Genomic DNA, 23,569 nt, shown 5'->3' with positions numbered 1-23,569 from the left:
CACCGGGCGGCAGACCGGTGTCGGTCGGCCCGCCAGCCGCCCGCCTGCCTGCCTGGCATACAGGCTGACCGCGCGCCGCGCCTGGCGGCTCACCGACCAGGCCCGGGCGAGTCAGAGCGTTCCAGTGAAGGCGCCACAGCCGCCGTCTGACGAACTTAGACGACGGGTTACCGGGCGAACCGTATGGGGTGTCACGTCTTCACTCAGCCACAATAGAGGATTATCGGGGAGATATGCCTGAGCAGGACGGGCTCCAACTGGGAGGCCGCCGTTCTGGGCCATATTTTTTCTGGGCCATATTTTTTCTGGGCCGCCGTTCTGGGCCAAATATGCCGCCGTTCTGGGCCATATTTTTGCTATATGATGTCTCAAGGGTGCTGCTTTAGGTAGAGGTCAACACTTCATACGGTTTAGTTCTAGTGAAATTTATATAAATCACTTCCTGCGGACTTTCCAGCGTGCTCACTCCAGCAGACAGTATGTGTACTCGTGGTTCCATCGTGGTCACGTCCGTGTGGGTCCGCTGTAATTTTCCGTCCGGGCGGATCCCAGTCTGTGATTTCATTACCGGGAAAATGACCGCATGTGTGTCTCAGCAGTGGTTTATTGGGCGGTGACGCGTTATTTCATGCCTGTCTGCGCGCACGTTCGTGGTGAATTCGTCAAAACAAGTCCTCTTTGGACGCCTTCCGTAGTACGTTCATATGTCGAGGTATGATATGTTACCCGTCTTTTCTGAAAATCTATGCTGAACATTATACGTTGTATTAGTTATTTATGTATGTAGATCATGTTCTTTGCTGCGTCTGGATGTCTTCTGACGGCTCGTTCTCTCTTTTTGCAGTGAATGTAGACGAGCGACTTCGACCGAGTTGCTGCCTGGCCGACTACAAGCTGCAGGAGGTCACTGTGGTGCCTCTCAACAGTCGCACCAACACGGTACGAAAACGGATAGGACTATCCAGTGGGCTGGAGGACCTAGCTGGCCGTTACCATTATGTAGGGAAGTTTTGAAGCAGGTGGGACGTGTTCCAGTCTGTTCTTCGGGAGTGTTTGGAAATGTGTGCCGAATCCTCGCTTCACTGCGTGCTCACCTAGAATGCCTCCTTCCACCTTCTCCAAGCTGTTCCATTTTGCGAACAACGGCTGGGCGACGCCATCTCTAACCCTGAAAAAAATGAATACTGGCGTCCGAGTAAGAGCCCATGTTGAGCTTCGCCAGCGCGGCGGCTACAGCCAATTCGCCCGGTGTGCTATTTCCTCTGCACCGATGGGAACGTCCCCCGGTATAATCTCACCCCCTTTCACCTTAGACGGCACGCTCTGTGATGTCACGTGACCCCAGACGGCGGACCCGAGACCCATCTGCTGGGGTAGGGGGTGGGGAAGGGAGCTGAGGCCGCAGCTAGGCTATGGGACACCCTCGTGCTACGAACTGAGGTCACAGCGGCGGTCCGCGCGACGGGGACCGGTAGTCTATCCCACTGAGTCGGGCCCTGCCACCGTTGTACCGAGGTCGGCGGCGGTTGCTGTGAGCTCTATGGGCGCCTCTCCCACGCCAGGTTAACTGAGGCCACGCTGGCCCGGTCCCGCCTTGGCGTCCAGCGGCGTATTTAGAAAATCGCGAAGGGGGGGGCCAAGGGTTTGGAGGGCGCCACCTCACCCAAGGAGGGCGCCATACGGTCGCGAGATAAAAAATCGCTCAGTGGGGGTTGGGGGGTTGGGAGGCGTTTTTTACCATGCCACCAGTTTTTTTTTTTTGCGTAACCTCGTATAGGTCGTGCTGCATTGATTTTGCATCGTGTGTATTCTTTATACTCCAGGTCACAAAAGGTCAAGTGTTCTTGAAATGCTGCGCCGAAGGCGCGCGAAATTTTTGAAAACAACCTTTTCCTCCGCTTTTTAGGCACGCCTTTTATACGATCACTGTTCAAAGCTCCTCTCGCTCTTTTACCAAATTTGAAGGTGTAAAAAATACCTAAGGTTTGGTCGGGCCGCTGCCACACAAACTGTACAGAAAGCTTGGCTCATGGGTGTCGATGTATAAAAGTTTATTGGCGGTGGCATATCTACGCACCAGATCACTGTATCGGATTGATACCGGAGCGCGAGATGCGTAAACATCATCCAAATTACCTCAGACCAGCCTTCATAGCCTTCTCACAGATGCATACAGTGTACCCACATAACCAGTTTCAATCACCGAAACTTAAGATGCCTGCTGTTGCGCCCGAACCTGTTGACAATACTTAATCGTAATCCATATAGATGCCATGATGCACGTAAAGTAGGATCAATCCGTTAAGACCAAAGACGTGTTTTATGCATCGTAGAGCGTAGATAGTTTTGGTAGGTATAGATACTTCATTCATTGTGCTGAATGCACGTTCATTTGTGGCAGTTTTCACAGGCAAGACATCAACTATGTGCAATAGAACGACTAAGTTGAAAAACATGCCAAAGGAGTAAATAAATGATAGGAGGGCAGCGATCAACGGATGTTGCCAATAGGTAGAAGGGCTGCGATCCACAGGAGGGCACTAATAGGTAGAAGAGCCCCGATCAACATCCCGAGTTTCGACAGTAGGGCACCGATAGGTAGGAAGTTGGCGAGCAGCAGGAGGGCGCCAATGGATAGAAGGGCAGCGATCAACAGGAGGGCACCAATAGGTAGGAGGGCGCCGATCAACAATCAACAGGAGGGCGCCACCAGGTAAGAGGGTGGCGAGGAACAGGAGAGCACCAATAGGAGGGTGGCGATCAACAAGAGGTCGCCAATAGGTGGGAGGGCGGTCATCAACTGGAAGTCGCCAATGAGCGGAAGGGTGACGATTAAAATGGGGGTGGCAATGGTGAGGAGGGCGCCTTTGCTCAAGAGGATGACACGAACAGGAGGGCGTCTGTGCGGAGGGCGCTGGTCAACAGGAAGGTGCCAGTGGATAGGAGGGCGGTGATCAACAGGAGGGTGCCAGTGGTTAGGAGGGCGGCGATCTACACGAGGGCGCCAATGGGAGAAGGGCCCCGATTAACATTCAACAGGAAGGACTAGGGAACCAATAGGTAGGAGGGCGGCACTGAACAAGAGGGTGCCAAAAGGGAGAAAGGCGGCCTTCAAAATTTCACATGAGGGCTCAATAGGTAGGAGAGCGCCAATAATTATGAGGACGCCGATCAGCAGAAGGGCGGCAATGTGTAGCAGGGTGGCGACCTACAGGAGGGCGCCTTCGGGTGAGAGGGCGCTTATTTACAGGACAGCGGATTACATAGGCGACCACCGTTACGCTTAGAGAGCTACAGCCTACAAATGTGGTTGGAGGGCGCCCGAGGGAGCCCTCCAACCGTATTTGGAGGGCGTATTTGGAATGGGCGTCCTCCGAGGGCGCCCTCCATCCGTATTTTCCCTGTAAACACATTCGCGATTGGAGGGCGCCCTCCAGTCGCGATTGTTTTTCGATTCGATTATATCACAATTGCATTTGCGATTGGAGGGCGCCTTCGGCGCCCTCCAATCGCAAAGGGCGCCTTCGGCGCCCAAGGGGGGGGCCATGGCCCAGTGGCCCCCCCCCTGCCTACGCCCCTGTTGGCGTCTGTGTTCACTGTTCAGGGCGGCGCTCACACGTTAGTGGTACAGGTGGGAGGTTGTTATCGCACTCATTCCTCGCAGGGTGTCATTGGTGTCGCGCATGGGAGTGGGAGTGTATGTCTTTACTCGTCGCCACACAGAGTGGGAGTGTTGGGGTTGGAGTGTATGCTGTGCTACAGAGAGCGATTGTTTGCTTGCTGAGTCAGAGTTGTGTCGAGGACCGCCATGGAACTGTGCGAACTCAGTGAGTTATGTGAGAGTATTTGAGCTCACGGATATTCTCTCTGTTTGTTTCAGGTTTTGTCCTCAGCAGACATTATCGCCATGCAGAAGAAATCTGATGGGAAACGTAAAATCTTCGCCATCTTTGGCAAAAAGAGCAAACCGGTAAGTGTGGCATTTCGGCGAGGCAGCTGGAACGACTTAATTGTAACTTATCGTATGTCTAGAGAAGTGCATGGCATCACTCGCCGAAAAGTTGTCGCCCTGAAAAACGTGCCAAACGTTTAGGAAATAATTAAAACAGCATAATAAATGTTAAGAATTAACCCTTTCTATAAATAACGTCATCATGAAGTTCATCGCCGTTCTTCGAGCTCTCCGTCACGAGTCATTATTCGGATGCCTCCGCTCAGGCAACTAACGATTCACCACCGTATTCCGTGCCTGATCAAAGGCCCTTGAAGGCTCTCCTCTGTGGGCTCATCTCGGCACGGGGCCAGCCGAGCCGTCTCCCACCCTCGAACACGTTCCGACCTCCGTGCGCCAGCCGAGGGGACCGTTAGCTGAAGGTCAGAATTGAGATTTCATTGAACGGGCCGCGGGAAACGCCGACCTGATGGGCTGCGGCGGCTGGCAGTTCGTGCTACAAATGGTGTCATGTTGAGCCGTTTGATTGCGGTTATGGTAGTCGGCTCGCGAGAACGTGCTTCTCGGGCGGGCGGTGAGGTAATGAACATTCCCCCCTGGGGCTGTGGAGGCTCCGACGGGTCGCTGGCGGCCCGGAAACTGCTCCGTTCCGGCGGACCGGCACGTGGGTCGCCTCGGATACCGCCTCTCCCGGCCGTCCCGTGACGTCTGATAACGCAGCCTCCGGGGCGCTATCTAACGCAGCCTCCGCGTGAGCACTATCTTCTACTACACGGCTCTATCTCGCTGTGAGGGAGACGGGGCCGGACTGAGCGCGCCAGGCCCATAGAGTGGGCCGTTCACAGCTACGTGTCTGGGTGGGTGCGGCTCTCGCTCGAGTGGCTGTCTATGCGGGCAGCGGCGGCGGTGTTGGTTAGACCATTGTCCGTTCATGATGACCCGACATTTGCGGCCGCTACTCCGGAGAAAACTGCAAGCTGAGCCCGGGATACGGCCTCCGCGGGCTGTGGAGCGTTGAATGACCGCTGTCTCCAGTGATGAGTTTCCCTGGTGCGACTTTCCCTGAGCTACCGCCGCTGGGTCGTTTAGGAGCCGTCTGAGCACCCCGAGGTCGGTGTCCCCCCTTTGGCTTCCCTCTGCTGGTCCACAAATGTGGGCCGCGGTGCCACTGCTGCCTGGCACGGGGTGTGGGCGTGGGACAGGCCTCAGTCACACCGCGCTGTACTGGTTCGATCGTAACTCGCCGCCTTCTGCCACCGCCTCCCCCACAGACAGCCGGCCACTCCAGCGTCATCGGTGACGTAGCCCCCGGGGGCGTGATAAAACTTCGTAAAACTGCCCTATAAAACACCCCCGGAAGGCCGGCCTACGTGGAGCGCGGCCGTTTACTAGAATCACCGCTGATGGTGCCGATAGTGGCTAAGGCATGCCGTTTACCCTGATGTTCCACAGAAAACACCGCCCGTGTTGGCCTATCAAGGCATGACCTGCTAAAACTTCCGTGCTGTCGCTTGTGCCGCTACTATCTGGTGCTGTGGAATCCCGACTGTAGGTAAGCATGACAGGTCGTGCGGCCGCCGACCGTTGCGCCGGGTGAACATCGTGCCACTGTCCGGTGTCACGTGCAGGCTGCTGTCGACAGGCCGCGGACAAATGGTGTGGACTGCATCCCATTCGAGCAGCGCGGCTTCCATTGAGGCTCGGATGACTATCGTCCATGAAATGAGCCGCTCTGTGTCCGATAAACTGTCTCGTTTGGTGCACGCTTTCTGTGTTTTGCCGTCGGTGGGCGGGCCGAGCGGGTGGTGTATAAATTCAGCAGGTGACGACATAGCCGCAACTGGGCCACAGAGCTACTGACCGCGGCAGGAACACCACGGGAGGGAGAGGTAGAGTTGGGGAGATTCGGAGAGAGAGGGAGGGATGTGAGATGGCAGCTGCATCATCCATTGAGCTCAATGATGTTTGCGGTGGACCGGCGAGCCATTCATTCAGTCTCCCGGTGTCCCTGATTCTGTGCCGAGAGGGCCATTCTGTTGGTGCAATCTCGCCGCCTGAACGCCGTTTGCAGAGTTGCTCAACCAATTCCGCCGAGCGGCTCAAGCTGGTTTGCTCTGCCGTCGGCACACTTTGCCCATTCGGTCACGCGGTCCGAGCTTGATTCTCCGGCCGCACCCAGATGGCTGAGGTGCTTGTCAATTTGGCTGGGAGTCCTTCGCCTTTCTCTCTTCATTGGGGCATGTCAGTCCTCTGTTGCCCCCACTCTTCACGCCTGGTTCTCTCAGGTGACCCGAAACCTGCCCCGGGTTAAGTATTGAGTTTTTTGCCCAATGATTTTGCTGGTTACGTTTTTACAACGTCTTAAAGTCTTATTTCAGTGACTACCTTATATGTTCCTCTTCGCGCAGTCATGTGACTGTCATTGTAGTTACGTACTCAGGACCGCGTTGCGTGTAATACAGCCGGTGTATGAGCGTGGACCTTATCTGCCAAACCTCATGACCCGCTGTAGACTACTTGGCCGGCGGGAGTATACGGCGGGAGGTAGGGGAGAGTGGGGCAAAGCGGCCACCCGGGGCAAAGCGGCCATCCATCGTTTTAGCCCTCCACAGCTGGCGTCAGTTCCAATTTATGATTTCCAATTATACTTCTCTTTACGGTCGTTCGAATGAGCCAGACCGGGGGTTTCAGGCCCATCGCCATTGTTCTGTGAAACACGGAAAAGCATTTCTTGCCAGGTTACCAATTATGTTTACAATTTTTAAATGTTATTTTATTCCATAACCGTTTGGAATTTTTATAAGCGTTTTTGTCCATGCATTGCGTGGTTATCGTACATGCCTTCTACCAATTTTAATGCTTTTTACCCCACTTATAGCTGAGCTGGAATATTTTTGTCTCGGACGGTATGCGCGGGGCAAAGCGGCCGGGGCAAAGTGGCCAGCCCCCAATTGGCCATAAGTTGTTTCCATCTGGATAAAAACATTATTTATATTCAAATGTGTCGTCATGCATTCATCTTGGCCACTTTTCGGTTACATGAGTTACCAAATTATGAAATTAAATGTTTTTCCACGAAAATTCTTTCTTTGTTTAGCAATAGGTGGGAAGATAACAAAGTAAACATCCATCTTCCCTTAAACCTTGTCACCATCAAATACCCTAGTCGTGCATGAGGCAACTATTCTGTTTCTCATATCGGGACTTGAGAAGTCGCCAGTGGCCGCTTTGCCTCAGGGATGGGGCAAAGTGGCCAATATGCTATAGGTTTAAAGTTTTGTCAATATCTCCCATATGTGAACGCCTTTGGAAATGAAACGCAGTTGGAATAAAAGACAATTTAATAGGGATCACATTGGTATAGAAAGAATCTTTCCAAGTTTAAAAATCAAGCGTCGGCATCGTTAGAAACGTTAGGGTGGCCGCTTTGCCCCACTCTCCCCTACGAAGCGGCGGCGTTTTTACAATGTTTGCCCGGCTGGCCGATAGTGGATTGGGAGCACACGTACCGATTTCAGGTACCGATTTCAGAACGGTGAGGGAGGGTACTCCTTCGGGTCGGGTATCCATCTCAGTGGGGAACACGAGGTTAGCGGCTGCCTCTCCTGTTTCCTCTTGCCTGTCTTATGTTTGTCTTAGTGAAACTCATAATTGAGTATTGATTTTTTTTTCTGGCGGACTTGCAGTGGAGTCAAGATGGAATGAATAACATTACCAGGTGGTTCTCTCGCCCTTTCGTTGTACGTCGGCTTATCACCGGTCTTTGGGTCAGTGAGCGGCTATATTTAGGCCACAGACGGCGGTCAGGTACCCATCGCTTCCTCCTTACTCGTTCTATCTCCCACGTGAGTCTGTGAACGCTACTGCTGCCGGTACCGACAGGTGTCCCTGAGTCATCTGTCCCAGCCCGTCTCCGTGGGAACGGTCCGGTCGGGCGGCTCTCTCCTCGCCGAGCCGTTCCCGACCACTGCCACCGTGTGTCATTGCCGCCGTGCCGTCCTGTACGCGCCACTGCCGCTCCACTTCTGGGTCACGTTGACGGGAGACTCCGTTCGCACAAATAGCTACGCGGCAGCTGGTGACCGGTGGCACTGGGATGGTTGATGAATTTGTCGGGCGATAGAGAACCTGAGCTTGCCTCATGGAATGACTTCTGGCACTTGTTTGATTTATTTGTTTTGTTGGCTAGGCCTTTCGGTATGACGAGACGAGACGAGGCGAGTCTGTCGTTTGCCATATTAAACATTTTGACTTTTGACCCATTTGTTGGCAATTGCACGATTCGTCAGAGAGCGTCAACGTGTCTGTGAGGCAGATCCCGGTTCACTCAGATGAGCCGCTATGAATTTCTCACCCGTGTTTTCTCCTCTAGCCCGACTGACCCGTGGCTGCGTTCTGTTTCAGTCTGTGATCGAGAGCACCGCCTCCTCGGACAGCCTCGGGGAGCGGTCCGTGTCACCAGACGGCTCAGACGAGTCGGCCGACCGACCGCGCTCACTCAGTCCTCAGCCGCCTCAGGTCATCCAGGCGCCGCCGCGGGCCAAGAAAAGGGCCGCTCCCAAACCGCCGCAAGTCAATGGGGTACGTACTACCTACGTACGTACTACGTATGTGTCCCGTCTTAGTTCCGTCCGTTCCGTTCACATCTGGACCTAAAGGTGGTGGCCATTACTCGACCTGCCATTGGGTCGCTGGACCGACCAGTCTTGCGGGCCTCAGTCCTGCTGTAATCCGTGGGCTTGGCCTGGCGTTGGTGGGCCCCGGGCAGCGTTTGGTGGCATTGGTGGGCCCCAGGCACCGTTTTCCTCGGGAGGGGCTGCGGCGATGGTGCTGTCATGCCGCCCGCACCCCTCGGACTACCTAGAAATCGGCCCGATCCGCAGTGGTGCGGTCCTGCCCCTCCCTTCCACCCCCGACCGGTGAACCTTACTGCACTTGCGGAACTGGATGGGGTGGGCGGTGCTTATTGAACTGTGCCGATATCATGACTGCGGTTAATCGTATTAATGTCACATCGGTCTTAATTGTATGTTGACTTGATAGTTGTTGACGATTTATAACCACAATTTGCGAAGGAAGTGTAAAAAATGGTTACTACGACGTTAGATATGGGGTTTAATGACCTATTGTCAATCGAAGATAGCTGATAATTCGTTTAGGCGGGCTCAACAGTCGATCGAATAACCGACAGGTCTCCCGAAAGCTTTTGCTCCCGTTTCGTTTTATAAGTCATCTCAACAGTGGCTTAGCTCGTTCATGACATGAATTCTTGTTCTGTCGGCAGTCGGGTACCGGTCGTGGCGGCCCGCCGCCGGCAGCCGCCCCCGCCCCCGCCCCCGCCCCCGCCCCGGTGGCCGCCCGACCGCCCAGTGAGCTGTCTGAGGGAGCCGAGTCGGTGGAGTCTCGACACAGCTCCGACAGCTCCGGATACCACGAGGCCGGGCTCAGCGACGCCCCCGACAGGTGAGCTAAACTGAGCTATGGATGAGCTATAGAAGCTCCGGATACCACGAGGCCGGGCTCAGCGACGCTCCAGACAGGTGAGCTAAAATGAGCTGTGGGTGAGCTATAGAAGCTCCAGATACCTCAGGCCGGGTTCAGCGACACTTCAGACAGGGGAGCTAAACTGAGCTATGGGGGAGCTATAGCAGCTCCGGATACCACCAGGCAGGGCTCAGCGACGCTCCAGACAGGTGAGCCAAACTGAGTTACATTTGGGCCATGTAAGCTCTTACTGTGGGTTATCACACATAAAATGCTCACAGTATTGTCAGCAAAGTTGGGCTAAGAGGAGCTACTGGTATGCATGCAGCTACAGGAGACTCTGAGCCAAATGTGCACTTTTTAGCGTCAACATTGGCCAACCTTGTATGCCTAGCAAACCTTATGCAGCCAAACAGAAGCACAGGGCTCCAGTTCACCGGGGTGGGCCGTGAAACTCGCCTGTGATTTCAGTCTGTCGTTTTTCTCACGCTGATAAGTGTTAAATGCCGGCTTCACCGCCTCGCGAGCCGGATGTAGACCTTCCCGGCCGACTGTATGGCCGGTCTGTCCCGAGCCGACGCGAACGAGCAGACATTCGCACAACCCGTCTGTAGAATTAGCGGCTAGAATTATCGGCCGAGTCTCCCATGATAGCGTTTAGTGCATCCGGAAACACTTCCGAGGCGGCATTTGTAGTTACCGGGGCGGCACTGGCGGTACTGATGGCTTAGGGCGGCATTGGTGACTTAGGAGCTTAGGTGACATGGGGGTAGTCGTTGCCCGAGCGCTTCTGGCGCCGCTGGAGCGTGCTACAGACGTGTTTGGATGGTATGCTCGGTCGGCTGGGTGCCGGTAATAAGGGCCGACCTTGAACACTGGTTCAGATCGATAATTGATATGAGGGCGCTGTGTTTGTATTGGAGCTACTGGGTCGGCCTATCTCCCCTGCTGGATCAAACTAATATATTTCAGGCTTCAAGGGCTAAAAATAGGAGCTAATCTTATAGCTCGGTTAGTGATTGAAGTGATGCGAGGCACTGGGCTGTTGTGTGCGAACATGTTAGATAGCCATTCTTTTACCCGTCTCACTGCTGAGCAGTGAGCAGTAACTAACCGGTTGTTCACTCTCGTTTCAGTCCAACGGAGCGGGCGCCCGTGTCTACACAGCCGCCCTCCAACCTGGGATCAGTCACATCGTACTCGACATCGAACCTGGTCACCTCCAACCTGACCCAGGTCAACTCAACGTCGACCGTCTCCCTGTCATCGGCCATTCGAAAACGACGGGCGCCACCGCCTCCAGCCATCCCTCGCATCGCCGAGGACCCCCAGTCGCCCCCGCCGCGACAGACGGCCGCCGCCGCCGCCCCCGCAGCCACAGCCTCCGTAGCCAGTCAACCCGTAGAGCAGCAGCCCCGGCAGTCAGGTCAGTACCGACCGCCTTGTAGCGGTGTCGTCACTAACCCGCCTGAGGGAGTCGGGGGTCACAACGGTGCGCTGTTGACGGAACTGACGGCTGCCGTAGCGGCGCGCCGGGTCGATTGAGTTGTAGAATGTCCCCGTATTGTGCCCAGCTCGCATCGCCCCGCCTCGCCAACTAACCTCTGTTCTGTTTTAACCGGGTGTATGTCGCTCCCTTCTAGGATTCGAGCGCTGCCTGAACTAGCCCGAGGGTAACTGACTGTTTTGTTTTCTCACTTTTCTCACCCGGTGCATGCTTTCTCTTCCCCTCTGTCCCCCTCTGTTTTATGTACGCTGCCACGCTCACTGGTGTTGGGTTAGCTCTGCACGCTTCTCCGACCACTGTTTCTCTTTTAGAGCTAGCCGCGTCCCGTAGTGCCAGCAGCGCGGCGGCGCCGGCGGCGGCGGGGGCGGCGGCCAGGGTGCCGCCCCAGCCGATGCGCAGGAGCTCGCTGGGAGCGCGCCGACCTCAGCCGCTGCCACGACACCTCCCGGTGGCTGAGACGGACCTGGTGCCTCCTCCGCCCGGGTTCGGGGACCCGCCCCTACCGGCCAGTGTGACGGCGGTGCGGCTTCGCGAGGGTCTGGCCCGCTCCGGTCAGCCCAGACCCGCCAGCGTCGGCGGACGACCGAGCACACTGCAGCGCAAGAAGCGGGCGCCGGCGCCGCCGACCCCGCCGGCGACCGGAGCGACCAGCCTGCCCGTCTCCCGTGCCTCCTCGGTCCGCGGTGCGGTCAGCAGGGCAGAGTCGGCCCGAGAAGCGGTCTCCCCGGCTCCGACACCGGTCTCGCGCACCAGCAGTCAACAGACCGGCTCAGTGGACCTGACTGATGTCACCTCGCTGGACTCGTTCCGGAGCTGGTCGGAGGACAGTGAGCCCGGCCGCGGCCGTCGGCAGCTGACCCTCTCCAGTGGCGACAGTGACGAGTACGGCGGCGACGGCTGGGACTCTGAGTTGGCCGACCGGCCGGCAGATGACAGTGATGAGTCGGCGGGGCCCGGCAGCCCGCAGTGCAATGTGATTCACCGGTGGCGGAATTCGACAAACCTAGATCAGCTGGTGGAGGATGCACGGGGCCACACCCAAGGTCAGGGGCTGCATGAACATAAAACACCTAACGGGTGGTGGTGGTGGTGACACTAATCAACGCTAGCACACATTATTTCCACGATTGCGTTATTGTATCATTTCCAGTAATTATTTCTCTAGCACCGCTTCATTTCGTTTCATTTCCATGAGCTCTTTTTACGTCTTTTCTCATGCCTTGCTGTAAACATTTATTTAGAAGACTTAATTTATTACATTCCTATTTATATCGTTTTGCGGGCTGAACAGGGAGCCCAATATCCCTCTTATCCCTTTGGCCGTCTATCCTTGCTCTCGATTCACGATTCACTCGGTGCTGTTTTCAGAGGAGGTCGAGCCGTCGCCGGGGTCGCCCAGGTCGTCCGCCTCCAGCCCGGAGCGGACACGGCTCAAGGCGCCGCTGAGACAGGACTCAGGCACCTCCTCTACGGAGACACTGACTGCTGAGAGCGCGGCCGGCTCCGACCCGGCCCCGGCCCCGGCCCCGGCGCCGGTGGAGGAGACTGGTAAGAAGGAGGTGTCGGCACCGGCGGCAGACAGCGTGCGGACGGAGACGGCGGAGACGGAACAGACCAGCAGCGGACCTGCGACGACGGAAAGGAGCGTGGATCATCCATCACCCTCACCGAAAAATGAACCTGAAACAACAGAAGACGATACGAAGACTGAGCTCGAAACTCCAACTCCGCCGAGTGAGCTTGTTGAAGAGAAATCCTTGTCGAATACCGTGTCAGAACCCCCAGCTGTGGTTACACCTGAGCCTGAGCGGCCCACAGTTCCGGAGCCTCCCCCAACTCAAGTGACGCCTGCTGCGACTCCAGCGGCAGCCCCGAGCTCTGAGAGCGAGCCGGAGGTCTCAGTCCAACCACCACCTTCCAGCCCAACGCCGGCTCCGGCGGCCGAACTTGCACAGACCACGGAGCGTGCTAAGACCGTGACACCCCCACTCACTGTCGAAGAGTCCCTGCCCCAGGAGGTCGTACCCGCCGTCCGTGATGCCCCTCACACCGAGACCGCTGCTCCAACAGTCACTGAGACCTCAGCTCCAGTCGTATTGGAAGCTCCGGCAGCTTCTGCACGAGCTGTGGAAGCTTCTGAGACACCAGCAGCTCCGGCTGTCGATGCTGAAACTCTGCCGGTTGAGTCGCGTCAGAAAGAGTCTACCCCTGCCCCGATAGCTGAGCCAAAGCCTGAGATGAGATCCCCGGAGCCAGCCCATACAACCGAGCTTTCAGAGGAGGACGATGAGACTGCGCTGCTTCAGCGAGAGGTGGACTCTGCTCTGTCATGTCTGGACCTGGACCTGGATGAAGCATTGGCGGAGTCGGCTGCCTTCACAGAAAGCAGCAGTCTTCAGACGCAGAGCCGCCTCCCGCCGACAGAGACAGAGACGGAGGCGGAGACGGAGACGGAGGCGGAGACAAGTCAGGAGACTGAGGCGGAGACGCTGCCAGTGGTGGTCCGGGAGACGGCTAAGGCTGCGCTGGAGACGCCGGAGCCGGAGCAGCCGCAGAGAACGGTTCTAACTTCCCGACAAACTGTGCAGGAGACCCGAGAGGTGATCGAAACACTGTTACCGGTGGCGCGCGTGACGGAATCCAAGGCGGTGCCGTCCCCTACGCTCCCCACGGCGACGGTTAGAACACAGAGTGAGGAAGTGATCACTGTTACAGAACGTCAGACGACAGCGCCATCTACTGAGACGACCAGAGAACCCGCGGCGCCGCAGCCGACTCAGACGGCGAGGGCTGCCGAGAGGACTGAACAGAGCGTGGAGTCGGTGGCGGCCAAACGACGCACGCCGAAACTGGGCGCCACCAGCCGTCAACATCCGGTGGAAGTGGAGGAGGAAGTCGTCGTGGAGCGGGTGGAGAAGGTGCAGCGGAACAGGGTGAGTACCGGTGGCTGCTTCTCAGCCCTGGGGTTGTGTGTGTGAAGTGACTTGTGGGTGTTTGTTGACTGTTATGGCAGCTAGGGGTTTTGTTGTATTTAGTCGCTTTGGATGGCTTTTGTGTTTGTTTTGTGTGTTGTTTACCTCAGGGAGTGTGAAGTGAATGAACTGGCCGCTGAGTCCTACCGGTGACGATTTTCAGATGACCCCCAAGGACATCAAGCTGCACATCGAGCGGAAGCTGGCCTCATTTGATCAGCCTCCGCGCTCTCCGTCCCAGCCGAGTCAGCTGATCAGTCCCCCGACCTCCGCCCCGGCCGCGGGCGGCGCTGACTCCCCGGACTGGCAGTACCGGCTGCCGGAACCACCTACTCCCTTCCAAGACCCCGCGACCTCGGCCGGTCGCACTGCACCCCTGGAGGCTCCACTGGAGTTCCAGGACAACATGACGGTTACCTCCAGCGAGCCCAGTGAAGCTGGAGAGTTCGCGGAGGCCACAAATGCACCACTGGTCGAGCGGGTCGGTCGCTCTGACCCGGCCCGACCGACGACCGACCAATCAGAGGCCGCCCCGGCGAGCGGCAGCCAATCAGAGGCCGCCCCGGCGAGCCGCGACCAATGGGACGGCGGCCGGTCCGAGCGGCCCGCCAAACCCGAGAGGCGCCGCTCCAGCGAGCGGCTGGCGCGTCAGATGAGCTTCTCGATCGGAGCGTACAGTCAGCGGGAGCCGACGGGGACGGAGGGTAGTGGATCTGCTGGCCGGCCGCAGAGAGCTGACTCGTTCCACTGTCAGAAAACCACCGCCGTCAGCGCGTCTCAGGTGAGAGTGGGGACAAAGTAGGGTGTGGGTTGGCTTACGAGTAAATTGGGGTTATTCAGCTTTTATCGGTCTCTGTGTATCATAGGAGTATGCAATTGCCGGGCGTTCTAAAGTCTTTTTTTCTTTACATCTTCCATATCACTCACATGGGTTACATTGACCATACCTGCAATACAAGCCATATCCCTGGCTGTGCAATACTGGCTGCTTCTATTTTTGATCGAAATTGTTCGTGCCGCAAATAGCGCGCCAAGGCATTGGTGTCTCAGAAGGCACATTCATCATCACCTGGTTCACCATCCTTATCTACCTTATTTCCTTCACCTTATTTCCTCCGCAAGCCAATTCTACTTGCCACACAGACCGCCGCTATTGATAGCCACAGTCCGCTCGTACCGGTCCACGCCCCTGTTCCGATCCGCTCAGAGCCCGTCCGTGCCAGGGCGCCTCTCAGTGTAGGTAATAGCCGCCCGCCCGCCCCTGAGACACGCACGGCCTCTCGGCTGGGCCGTGCTGACCTCAGGATAGCGTGAGGCTGACTGGCGGGCGGCCAGACACGAACCAAACTTTCACCAGAGGCGGTCCGCAAACCGTCTGGGAGTGGAGAGTGTCCGGGATGGGCAGAGTGGTCAGTGAGTGACAGTGATAGGTTAGTCTGTGATTGTAACCCCAGGATACTTTGATTCAACTTTAAACTATTAATTAGCGCATTGGCAGTTCGAGATTAAGCATTTAAATATATTCTACCTTTTACTACCCGGGCTGAATGTAACTACTACTTACGTCATATTCTACATAATGACGTCACCGCCAATATTCTGACGTCCCTCCGTTGACCGGCAGGTGACCTCCGGTGCCGTCTCGTCTACCGCCGATCCGGCCGGCCCGGAGATGACCGCGCGGCGGCCCGTCAGCCGGCGGCGCAGCTCGGACGCCGCGGCCGGGTCACGGGGTCAGAGGTCAGCCGAGACGGACCGACCCGCGGCCGCCGAGCCGGTCCGGCCGCCCAGGAAGTACGAGGTGAGGCTGCTAAGGACGGAGGTGGGAGGGGTGGGGGTGGAGGGAGGTTGGGAAGTAGATGGGATGTTGTGATTGATGAATGTTAATCATAGCTCATAGCTCAGTTTGTAGAGATGGGTTGACGGAACGGTTTCGATCTTGGCCCATTTAGCGACCAGAGCTCCAGCCAAAGACGTTCGAACGACACCCTGACCGTCTTGCTCCCGCTCTGATTTCAGTTGAAGTTCAACAGCTCCAAGTCGTACTCCATGCTGAACCTGAGTAACGGTGGTCTGACCATGCCCGCCGAGCGACCGTCGCCAAACATGAACAAAACGCAGAGCCAAACCGATCTAGCAATGGGTGAGCACCGCCACATCATTATTTAAGTAATTGTAGGTCTGGAGCATCACAGCATATCGTCGTCTGATAACAGTAGAATGCGTGGAATACGAGCATTGAACGTCCCAGTGTTATAAAAGATGAAGCTGATCTTGGCACGGTAATTACTGTGACCCTTCTATTTTCAAATGGTTTTCCTTATAAATTGAGTTTCAGCATTTTGCCTCAAGGGACACTCGGCCACCGAACTGTCCGATTATAGTAACATTCGCAGCCCGTTACCCTGAAAATGGCGCCGAACAGTTTTTGTAACGTTAGTTTCGTATTCCTCCGGCAGAGAGCGAGGTGAGCGACATCCAGTCTGAGTTCCTGAAGCTGCAGCGCCAGTTCCTGCACTGGCAGCAGCAGCTGCTGCAGAACCAGTCGATCTTACAGACCAAGGTGGCTCCGCTGGCCGCCCGGCCGTCAGCCGCCGCCAGTCTGCAGAGTCTGGAGGTACGCAGGCCGTCCGAGCCCCTGCCGCCTCCACCGCCAGTCTGTGTGGAGAGCGTGGCGAGACGGCGGCCGTCGGCACAGGACGAGTCCCCCCGCCGGCGACGGCAGGCGCCGACCCCGCCGACACCGATACAGCTACCGCCGACACCGGTGTCACCTCCGGCACCTTTGACACCGGCTCACCCGCCGGAGGGTCGCGACACGCCTCCTCCGGCTGTGCCCGCGCCGGAGGAGTTCAGCTCGCCTTCCCCTGCTCCGCCGGCGGAGCCTAGCACGTCTTTCTCTCCAGTTCTTCAGAGCACGTCTTCGCCCTCTGTCTCGGCACCGCTGCCCGGCGCCGTCTCTGGCCCATCTGCGGCACTCAGCTCGTCTTTGACTGTCTCTCTATCACCCAGCACGTCTCATGTCCTTCCCGTGGATCAGAGCACGACTCCACAGGTCCAGAGCACGCCGCCACAGGTCCGAAGCACGCCGCCCGTGGTCCGGAGCACGCCGGTGGCCGTGCACAGCACGCCTCTGGCCTCTGTGGCCGCCGTGCGGGCCAGCCGGCCGACCGGGCGCCGACGCACGCCGCCGCCCGTTCCGGCCAAACTGAGCCCTCAGCAACTGGCCAGTCGTCGCAGACAGGTGCAGATTGGCACCCCGAGGGTCCGATCGGTGGTGGAGGCCGCGCGGCCAGCGGGGACGATCAGCAGCTGGAGGAGGGGAGCCCTACCGCTGTGGACCGCACTGACTGGGATGAAGGATTGAGGAGGGCTCACTAGGATTCGGGCTTGGCATGGGGCGGAGCTTTGACTGTTGGTGCTTCTGCTGCTGGGTTTCTGTGCTTCCCATGGTGGTGGCTATTGGCTTGCTTCATGTTCGTTTCCTGTACAAAGGCGCATGTGGATGTTGTTATTCTAGTCCTGCTCCCCAGCTGTATATTTTCAGCGGAAGGCGACTCCTTGGTGCTCGGAACTTACCTTGTTCCATAGACACGCATGCTAACAGGTATGGTCCTGACAAGTGAAATGATTATGGCGGAAGATATGATGATGAGGTGTAAGGTGTAGGCCGCTGGAGCTGTTCATAGGCTGCTGTGCCGGTTAGATTCATCCGTGCTATTGTGCTTGTGTATTGCAAGAAGACGCAACTATTGTAACCATCTTTTGGTATTTTAGTGAACATTGGTTTAAACTCAAGGCACTGATTCAATTAAAATAAGTTGTTCTTACGAACGTACTTAGCTTATGCATTGTATCGTTGTTTGCCGTTAGCCTCGGCTATTCATCAACATGTCTCCAAGTCAACCATCCCTACCAAGCACCCAGCCTAGCCATTGCCTCCTCTGCTCCCCGCTAACCCGCCTGTGGTCGTGCCCAGGTGATTGAGGAGCTTCGCCGCCGAGTCCCGGAGCAGGAGGAAAGCCCGGACCCGCCGGCCGACTACTCTGGACGCTCCCAGTCTCTGCCGCGCGGCTCCAGCCTCCAACACCCCAAACTGAGCCTGGCCGCCGAGCAGCGGCGCTCCGAGCCGGAACCGGAGCTGGAGAGGGAGAGGGAGCGGGAGCCGGAGAGAAGCACCGCCCGGACCCGGGAGCGGGAGAGGACCCCGCCGCGGCAGCGAGCGTCCACACTGGAGCGGAGGCAGGAGTCTGAGCCGGAGCCGACCCGGCAGAGGGCGTCGACTCTGGAGAGGAGGCCCTCAGAGACCAGGTGAGGGAGGGAGAGGGAGGGTTAGTTAAGACTCTAGATTGAAGGGATACGAGAGGAAGATTAAAAGAGGAAGATGAATCTTACTCGATCTATGTAATTTAGATCAACACTGAGAGTCGGACGAATGGTATTTGTTCGCACGCCGTTTGCAGAGACGGGGAGTTGTCGTCGAACGGGCTGTATTCACTGCCGTGGTGCCGTAACTGCACACAAACAAAAGAAAACATCTCAGTTTCGGTCATGTCAACACCACATTCATGACGTCATACCATATTTCTATCATGAATCGTTACTTATCATACAAATACAATTTCCCTTTGTTTATATCTTATCTGACGCGTTTCAAATATATTGTTTACTAACTTTCGTTTCTTATCTCGGAACAACTTTAAATATAAAAATGCAAACACTTTCAGTCGCAGTGACAAGATATGATTGCATACAATTTCTTACAGATAATGACAGTCTAAATCCCCAGTTCAGTTCATACCGACAAGTTTTGCCTCCCATGCGAAGTCTCAGCGTGCAAAACGGGTTCTTGGTCGCACCAACTTCGACCTCGTATAAGCGCCATTAGCACAACGCTGAAATGCACACAAAAGAGGAAAATATATCACAACTGTACCGATATCCCATATCGTAAGCGAATAAATAACACACAACTATCAGAATTATCGCTCATATGCGTTTGTGGTCGATCAACAAGCTCAACAAAAAATTATCCACAAATTTGGCGCAGCGCCAGATTGCCTTCGCAGCATCGCCATTTCGTTTTTATCATGTGAAGCTGCTTAATAATCAACACATATCGAAATGACACACTTACAAGTTACATACAAACCAATACCTGTATCGAAATATCACTCACCCGTTGATATTCTACATAAAAACAAACACAAAGGCACAGACCACTGACCAACCGGCCATTCGTCCCCCACGTGAGCCGGCCGAGCGCCGCGCAGCGGCCGTGACCTTGACAAGGTTCGGCCTTCAGCCGGCTCTGAGTAGAGCTGCCGCTTTACAGAAACACGAGAGCGCCGGTGCGCCGACGAGGCGGCGCCAACAGCATTGTTTCTTAGTGTTGTGGCGGTCTGTTTTCTGACTCCCCTCTCGCTGTTTTCCAGAGCTGAGAAGCGAGTGCCGTGGTCGCCTCCGAAGGTAGCGCTGGGCACATGGGCGGAGCAGTCCCGACAGAGTCAGGTGCAGCTGAAGGAGGACCGCGACTACGTGCTGCGCCAGGGCCCGCCGCCGCAGTCTCAGCAGGCGGCCCCTGAGCCGACCTCCGAGCAGGCCACCCGCCGGCCGACGGCCGTCTCCGTCCGGCCCAGTAAGAGTGTGACGGTCACCTCTCTGGGAGCGCCCCCGCCGCCGGTGGGGGTCCCACTGCCTCAGCCGGCGCCGCAGCCCGTCAACGGCCAGCAGAGACTCTCGGCAGTCGCCAAGGTGCGACACAACGAGTCTGTACCGGCTCCGACGGCCGTGCTATCGTCAGCGGTGAGGGGACCCTCGACCCGCCAGCCGCCAGCGTTCTCCATCTCCGACTCGAAGCCGTCTCAGCCGGGCCGCGGCGTGGCGGCGGCAGCGGCGGCCGGCCGGTTCACCTCAGTCGTCTCGCTGACTGATGAACCTCGCCAGCCACTCTCAGTATCAGTCCAGGTGTCCAAGACGGCGGCCCGGGTGGGCGCAGCGACTGCGGCGGCGCGGCCCGCCGAGTCCACCACAGTCACCTGCCGCGTGTCGCCGCCCGACCAGACTGCAGCGCAGCCGAGGACGGTGCCGAGTGTGGTGAGCGTGACCAGGAAGGATTCGGCCACCTCCACGGAGCTGTCTGCCCGACAGGCGGCGTCGGAGGTGTCGCGCAGGAGCCGGAACCAGCCGGTCGTCAAAGGTGAGGGCGGAGAGTTCGGTCATTCAGTCGTTGCGAAGTGGGCTGAGCGGGTGATGATGTTTGAGCTCTTGAATTGAAATTGAAGTTTGAGCTGATGAGTTCACAGATGATGAATTTTGGCAGGTCTCTGGCTGTGCAATGTGTGCATCATGAAGTTAGTCATCAATAAATGCAGGCGCTTCAATTTAACTTTTTTGTACAGTGTATGCTCCATAACTGTGTCATTGGGGCATGCCCTCATCTAATGCCGTCTAATCCCCGAGCAGTGAGCATGACGCGACCTGACCTTTCTTGGATAAAACTGACGTGATGTTTGTGCCTCTGTCAGGTTTCCGTCAGCCGGAGGTGCCGGCGCCGGTGCCGCCCCCGCCGCCGCCGCCGGCTCCGGTGCTACCGGCGGCGTCCGAGGCGGCAGCGGGCCGCGCGCGTCTCAAACCTGTCTCGGCCGGCCGGCCAGTGGTCCCCAAACTGAACCCTCGAGAGGAACTGATGATTGCTATTCGGGAACACGGCGGACTGAAGAAACGGGGAGGAGTGCGACCTTGAGCGACAGGTGAGCACGGGTTTAACGTCACGCCAGCGTCACGCATCGCCAATGGCCGCTGAGCAGGTGGTGCTGACTGCTGATGAACTGCGCTCTGCTGACATTTGGCATTCAATTGTTCCAGATGACATTGTCCCTTGACCCCTGATGGCTTTCTTCCTTTTGCTGATTGTTTTCTGTGTGATTTGAATAACAGAGTTGTCTCGTGTTTTTCAGACTGGATCAGAGTGCAATATCCGTATAGTGAGTGAGAGGCCGGCTGTCTGTCCGGCCGGTCAGTGCCTTCATGGACGTCCCGCCGGAGCTGGGAGCGGTCAGCACGGTCTGCTGGGACAGCCGAGTGCTGGCACTGGCGTCCCGTGTCCGGCTGAAGTTCGACCGAAGTTCCAGAGCGCTATCCGCAGGCCGGAGCGGCCGCCAATGCAGCTGAACAGTGAACACTGAACATGTACCCGCCTGACTCCGAGTCCGAGTCCGGTGACTCGGCGCGCCTCTGAGTCGCTGGAGGCCCGCCGTGATCACCAACGGACCTGCCGCGCGCGCAGCTCATTTTAGAGCTGCCAGTTATCGCCCCATGTAGTCCGCCACAACCGCCGCCGAGCGCCTTCAGCCGCTATGTCCCGATATATACCGGTGCTGTGAAGCGCCGAGCGCGGTCAGTTCGAGTCGCGGCCGCCAGGTGTCGGCCCTGCGCCGCTGCTTTCCGCCGCCGCCGCCAGGGGCGCCACCGTCGCCGGCGGCCGCGGCCTCCAGTGCTCACATTTATGTAACGGTCGCGCCGCGCCCGCCGCCGCTGCTGCCGCTGCTGCTGATACTTTTCGAGGCCGTACTTATGTTTATGTGATACGTGGGTGAGTGCGTGGGTGTGCGTGTCGAGTGTAGCCCGTTGGCCGTGTGTTTTGGTAAGGCGCTGGGGCCGGCTTGGGAATGGTTCACCCTCGACCACCCCTCCCCGCGGCCCCGGCGCCATAACCCTGTTATACTACCACTAATCCAGTGTTATTATTGAAATGTATATGCGACAAGCCATAATAAATATATTGCAATGATTTAATAATTGGTGAATTTCTATAACTGTCTTAGAGCGACAGGAGGGAAGCTGCAGGGTAGCAGTGGGCCACACACCCTATCAGTCCAAGCATTCAAAAGGCCTTTGAATCATTATTACTCTTCAACGGCTCGTTCAAGGGTAATTACTAGCGCCCACCGCCTCGCAGTGGTGGAATGGTGTGCGAAATCCGCGGATCGCTACAGAATCGAACACTCATGGCTCTTGTACTGGCTGGAGCTCGGTTGAGGGCAGACCGAAAAACCGACACGATCGCCGATGGCCATCCGCAGTTCGCATCCGCTTATAACCAGCACAGACTGCAGTGCAGTCTTTTGGCCAGGCTGAGCGGGCCGCGATACTTGCTGAGCATTCATCGGACAAGGCAAACAGACATACCATTCGCAATCTAGCCACACTTAAAGGGTAGACTAGCGCCCCACTATATTCCATAGATTGCTGATTCATCGCCTCTTCTCACCATCCACTCAAGCAGACACCGTTTTCATTGGCCAATTGTTCATATATTAACGATTTATTTGCTTATATACAGTACAGTGTGACAGTGAGCTCTGAGCGCTGCGGCGGCGGCGGCGGCGCTTCAGTAGCCCACAGATATCGCGGGCCCGCTAAAAACGATACAAACAGAGCCATATGACCCAGCATACTCGGGCAGACCCAGCCCGGCACAGACGGCCCACAAGGTCAGGTCACATGCCATAGACTTGCCATCAAATAAACGGCAACGGCTTCCACGACTGACGGATAAAATACCGACTGTTCCAAGGGTGTCAGCATAAGTATGGATAAGATCCATGGAGGAACTTTAAAGTGACCATGACTGTTACCTTTGTGAACACTATCAGGACATGTTAATATGATCAGGCAGAGCAAGTGTGGTTCCATCATATGGGACCAGTTGCGAAATGGGAAAGGGAAGAAGACCATTATTATGGAGTGTTACAGGTGAGAAGAAGAGTGAGGTGCGGGGAAATGCTTTGCCTCAGAAGTCGGTCATTAAAGGACAGGTATTTTACACTATGAGCCTCATAGGCGAAGAACAGGTACTGACGTTGGGAAGAATGCAAGAAAGATGCCAGCATCCCGTTCATCGCCACCGACGATGAGGTGCCTGAACGTTTCTAGATGCCGCTATAGAATTCAGGACACGATCACCTAAAAACAAGACGAATCCTTACTGAGCACAATATGTGACCTGCTTGAACGCCCCTCCCACCCCCACGCCGATTTGTTTGCCCCAATCACAATGTATGACACTGCTCCGGCCCGCTGGCACCGCCCGTCCTCAGGGACGCGAGGACGGGTATCCTTCCGCCCCGGGTCGGATCTTGCTCTCACAGACTGGACTCTAACTCTCTCACCCACCGCTCACACTCTCACTCGCAGACCCGCGTCCGAACGACACTGATTTGTGCTCTCGCATATGATCACAGCTGTAGACGGCCACCCTGCCGCCGCCGGGCCCGGCCTCGCCGAGCTGGGGGCGCTCCTTTCTTTCCGCCCCACCGCGGGATAAAGCGGACCGTACTCTGAACCCACGAGACCACGCCGTGGACTGAGCACTCAGCGCCGCACCCGCGCCAGGCTCACACTGTCAACAATAACAACATGGTGGCCACTGCCGGCTAACGCCGCCACTGTATAACACGGGACTCCTCACTGAGCCACACGGCGTCCTGTCTCGCCACTAGGCGGCAGCACCGTCAGCACGGCTTACCGGATGGCCGCGCTACACCGTCTGATTGTATAGGTGGCGCCACCACACTCAGTTCAGTTTGTATAGGTGGCGCTAGGGTTAACACAGCGTCTTTGACCGGCGCTGCACTGTCACCGGCCGGCAGC

General features: G+C 56.8%; 1 protein-coding gene and 1 long non-coding RNA gene across 7 annotated transcripts in view; one reads left to right on the top strand and one right to left on the bottom strand.

The window, feature by feature from the left end:
* The window catches only part of LOC122385308 (proline-rich protein 36-like), an 88,813-nt gene extending 67,104 nt beyond the window's left edge, over positions 1-21,709 (top strand). For 3 of the 6 annotated variants that reach the window (XM_043373484.1, XM_043373483.1, XM_043373487.1), the window contains 14 exons: positions 845-939; positions 3,881-3,970; positions 8,357-8,533; positions 9,237-9,415; positions 10,573-10,862; positions 12,312-13,876; positions 14,079-14,696; positions 15,540-15,716; positions 15,935-16,058; positions 16,375-17,159; positions 17,895-18,226; positions 19,351-20,114; positions 20,443-20,667; positions 20,875-21,709. In XM_043373484.1, the coding sequence (XP_043229419.1) occupies positions 845-939; positions 3,881-3,970; positions 8,357-8,533; positions 9,237-9,415; positions 10,573-10,862; positions 12,312-13,876; positions 14,079-14,696; positions 15,540-15,716; positions 15,935-16,058; positions 16,375-17,159; positions 17,895-18,226; positions 19,351-20,114; positions 20,443-20,660 (5,414 nt within the window). In that variant the 3' untranslated portion in view covers positions 20,661-20,667; positions 20,875-21,709. Of the gene's footprint in view, positions 1-844; positions 940-3,880; positions 3,971-8,356; positions 8,534-9,236; positions 9,416-10,572; positions 10,863-10,981; positions 11,987-12,311; positions 13,877-14,078; positions 14,697-15,539; positions 15,717-15,934; positions 16,059-16,374; positions 17,160-17,894; positions 18,227-19,350; positions 20,115-20,442; positions 20,668-20,874 lie in introns of those variants that run through there. The other 3 variants (XM_043373486.1, XM_043373489.1, XM_043373485.1) reach the window with 3 other exon arrangements.
* On the bottom strand, positions 18,241-19,288 carry LOC122385310. The gene is made up of 3 exons (XR_006257186.1): positions 19,095-19,288; positions 18,717-18,810; positions 18,241-18,429 (listed from the first exon to the last, which is right to left on the bottom strand). It is a non-coding gene; the product is annotated as an uncharacterized LOC122385310 (long non-coding RNA).
* Positions 21,710-23,569: the final 1,860 nt, after the last annotated feature.

This window comes from Amphibalanus amphitrite, unplaced genomic scaffold (assembly GCF_019059575.1).
Source record: "Amphibalanus amphitrite isolate SeventyFive unplaced genomic scaffold, NRLGWU_Aamphi_draft 000214F_arrow, whole genome shotgun sequence".
NCBI lineage: Eukaryota > Metazoa > Arthropoda > Thecostraca > Balanomorpha > Balanidae > Amphibalanus > Amphibalanus amphitrite.
This window is presented reverse-complemented; position numbering and strand designations above follow the sequence as displayed.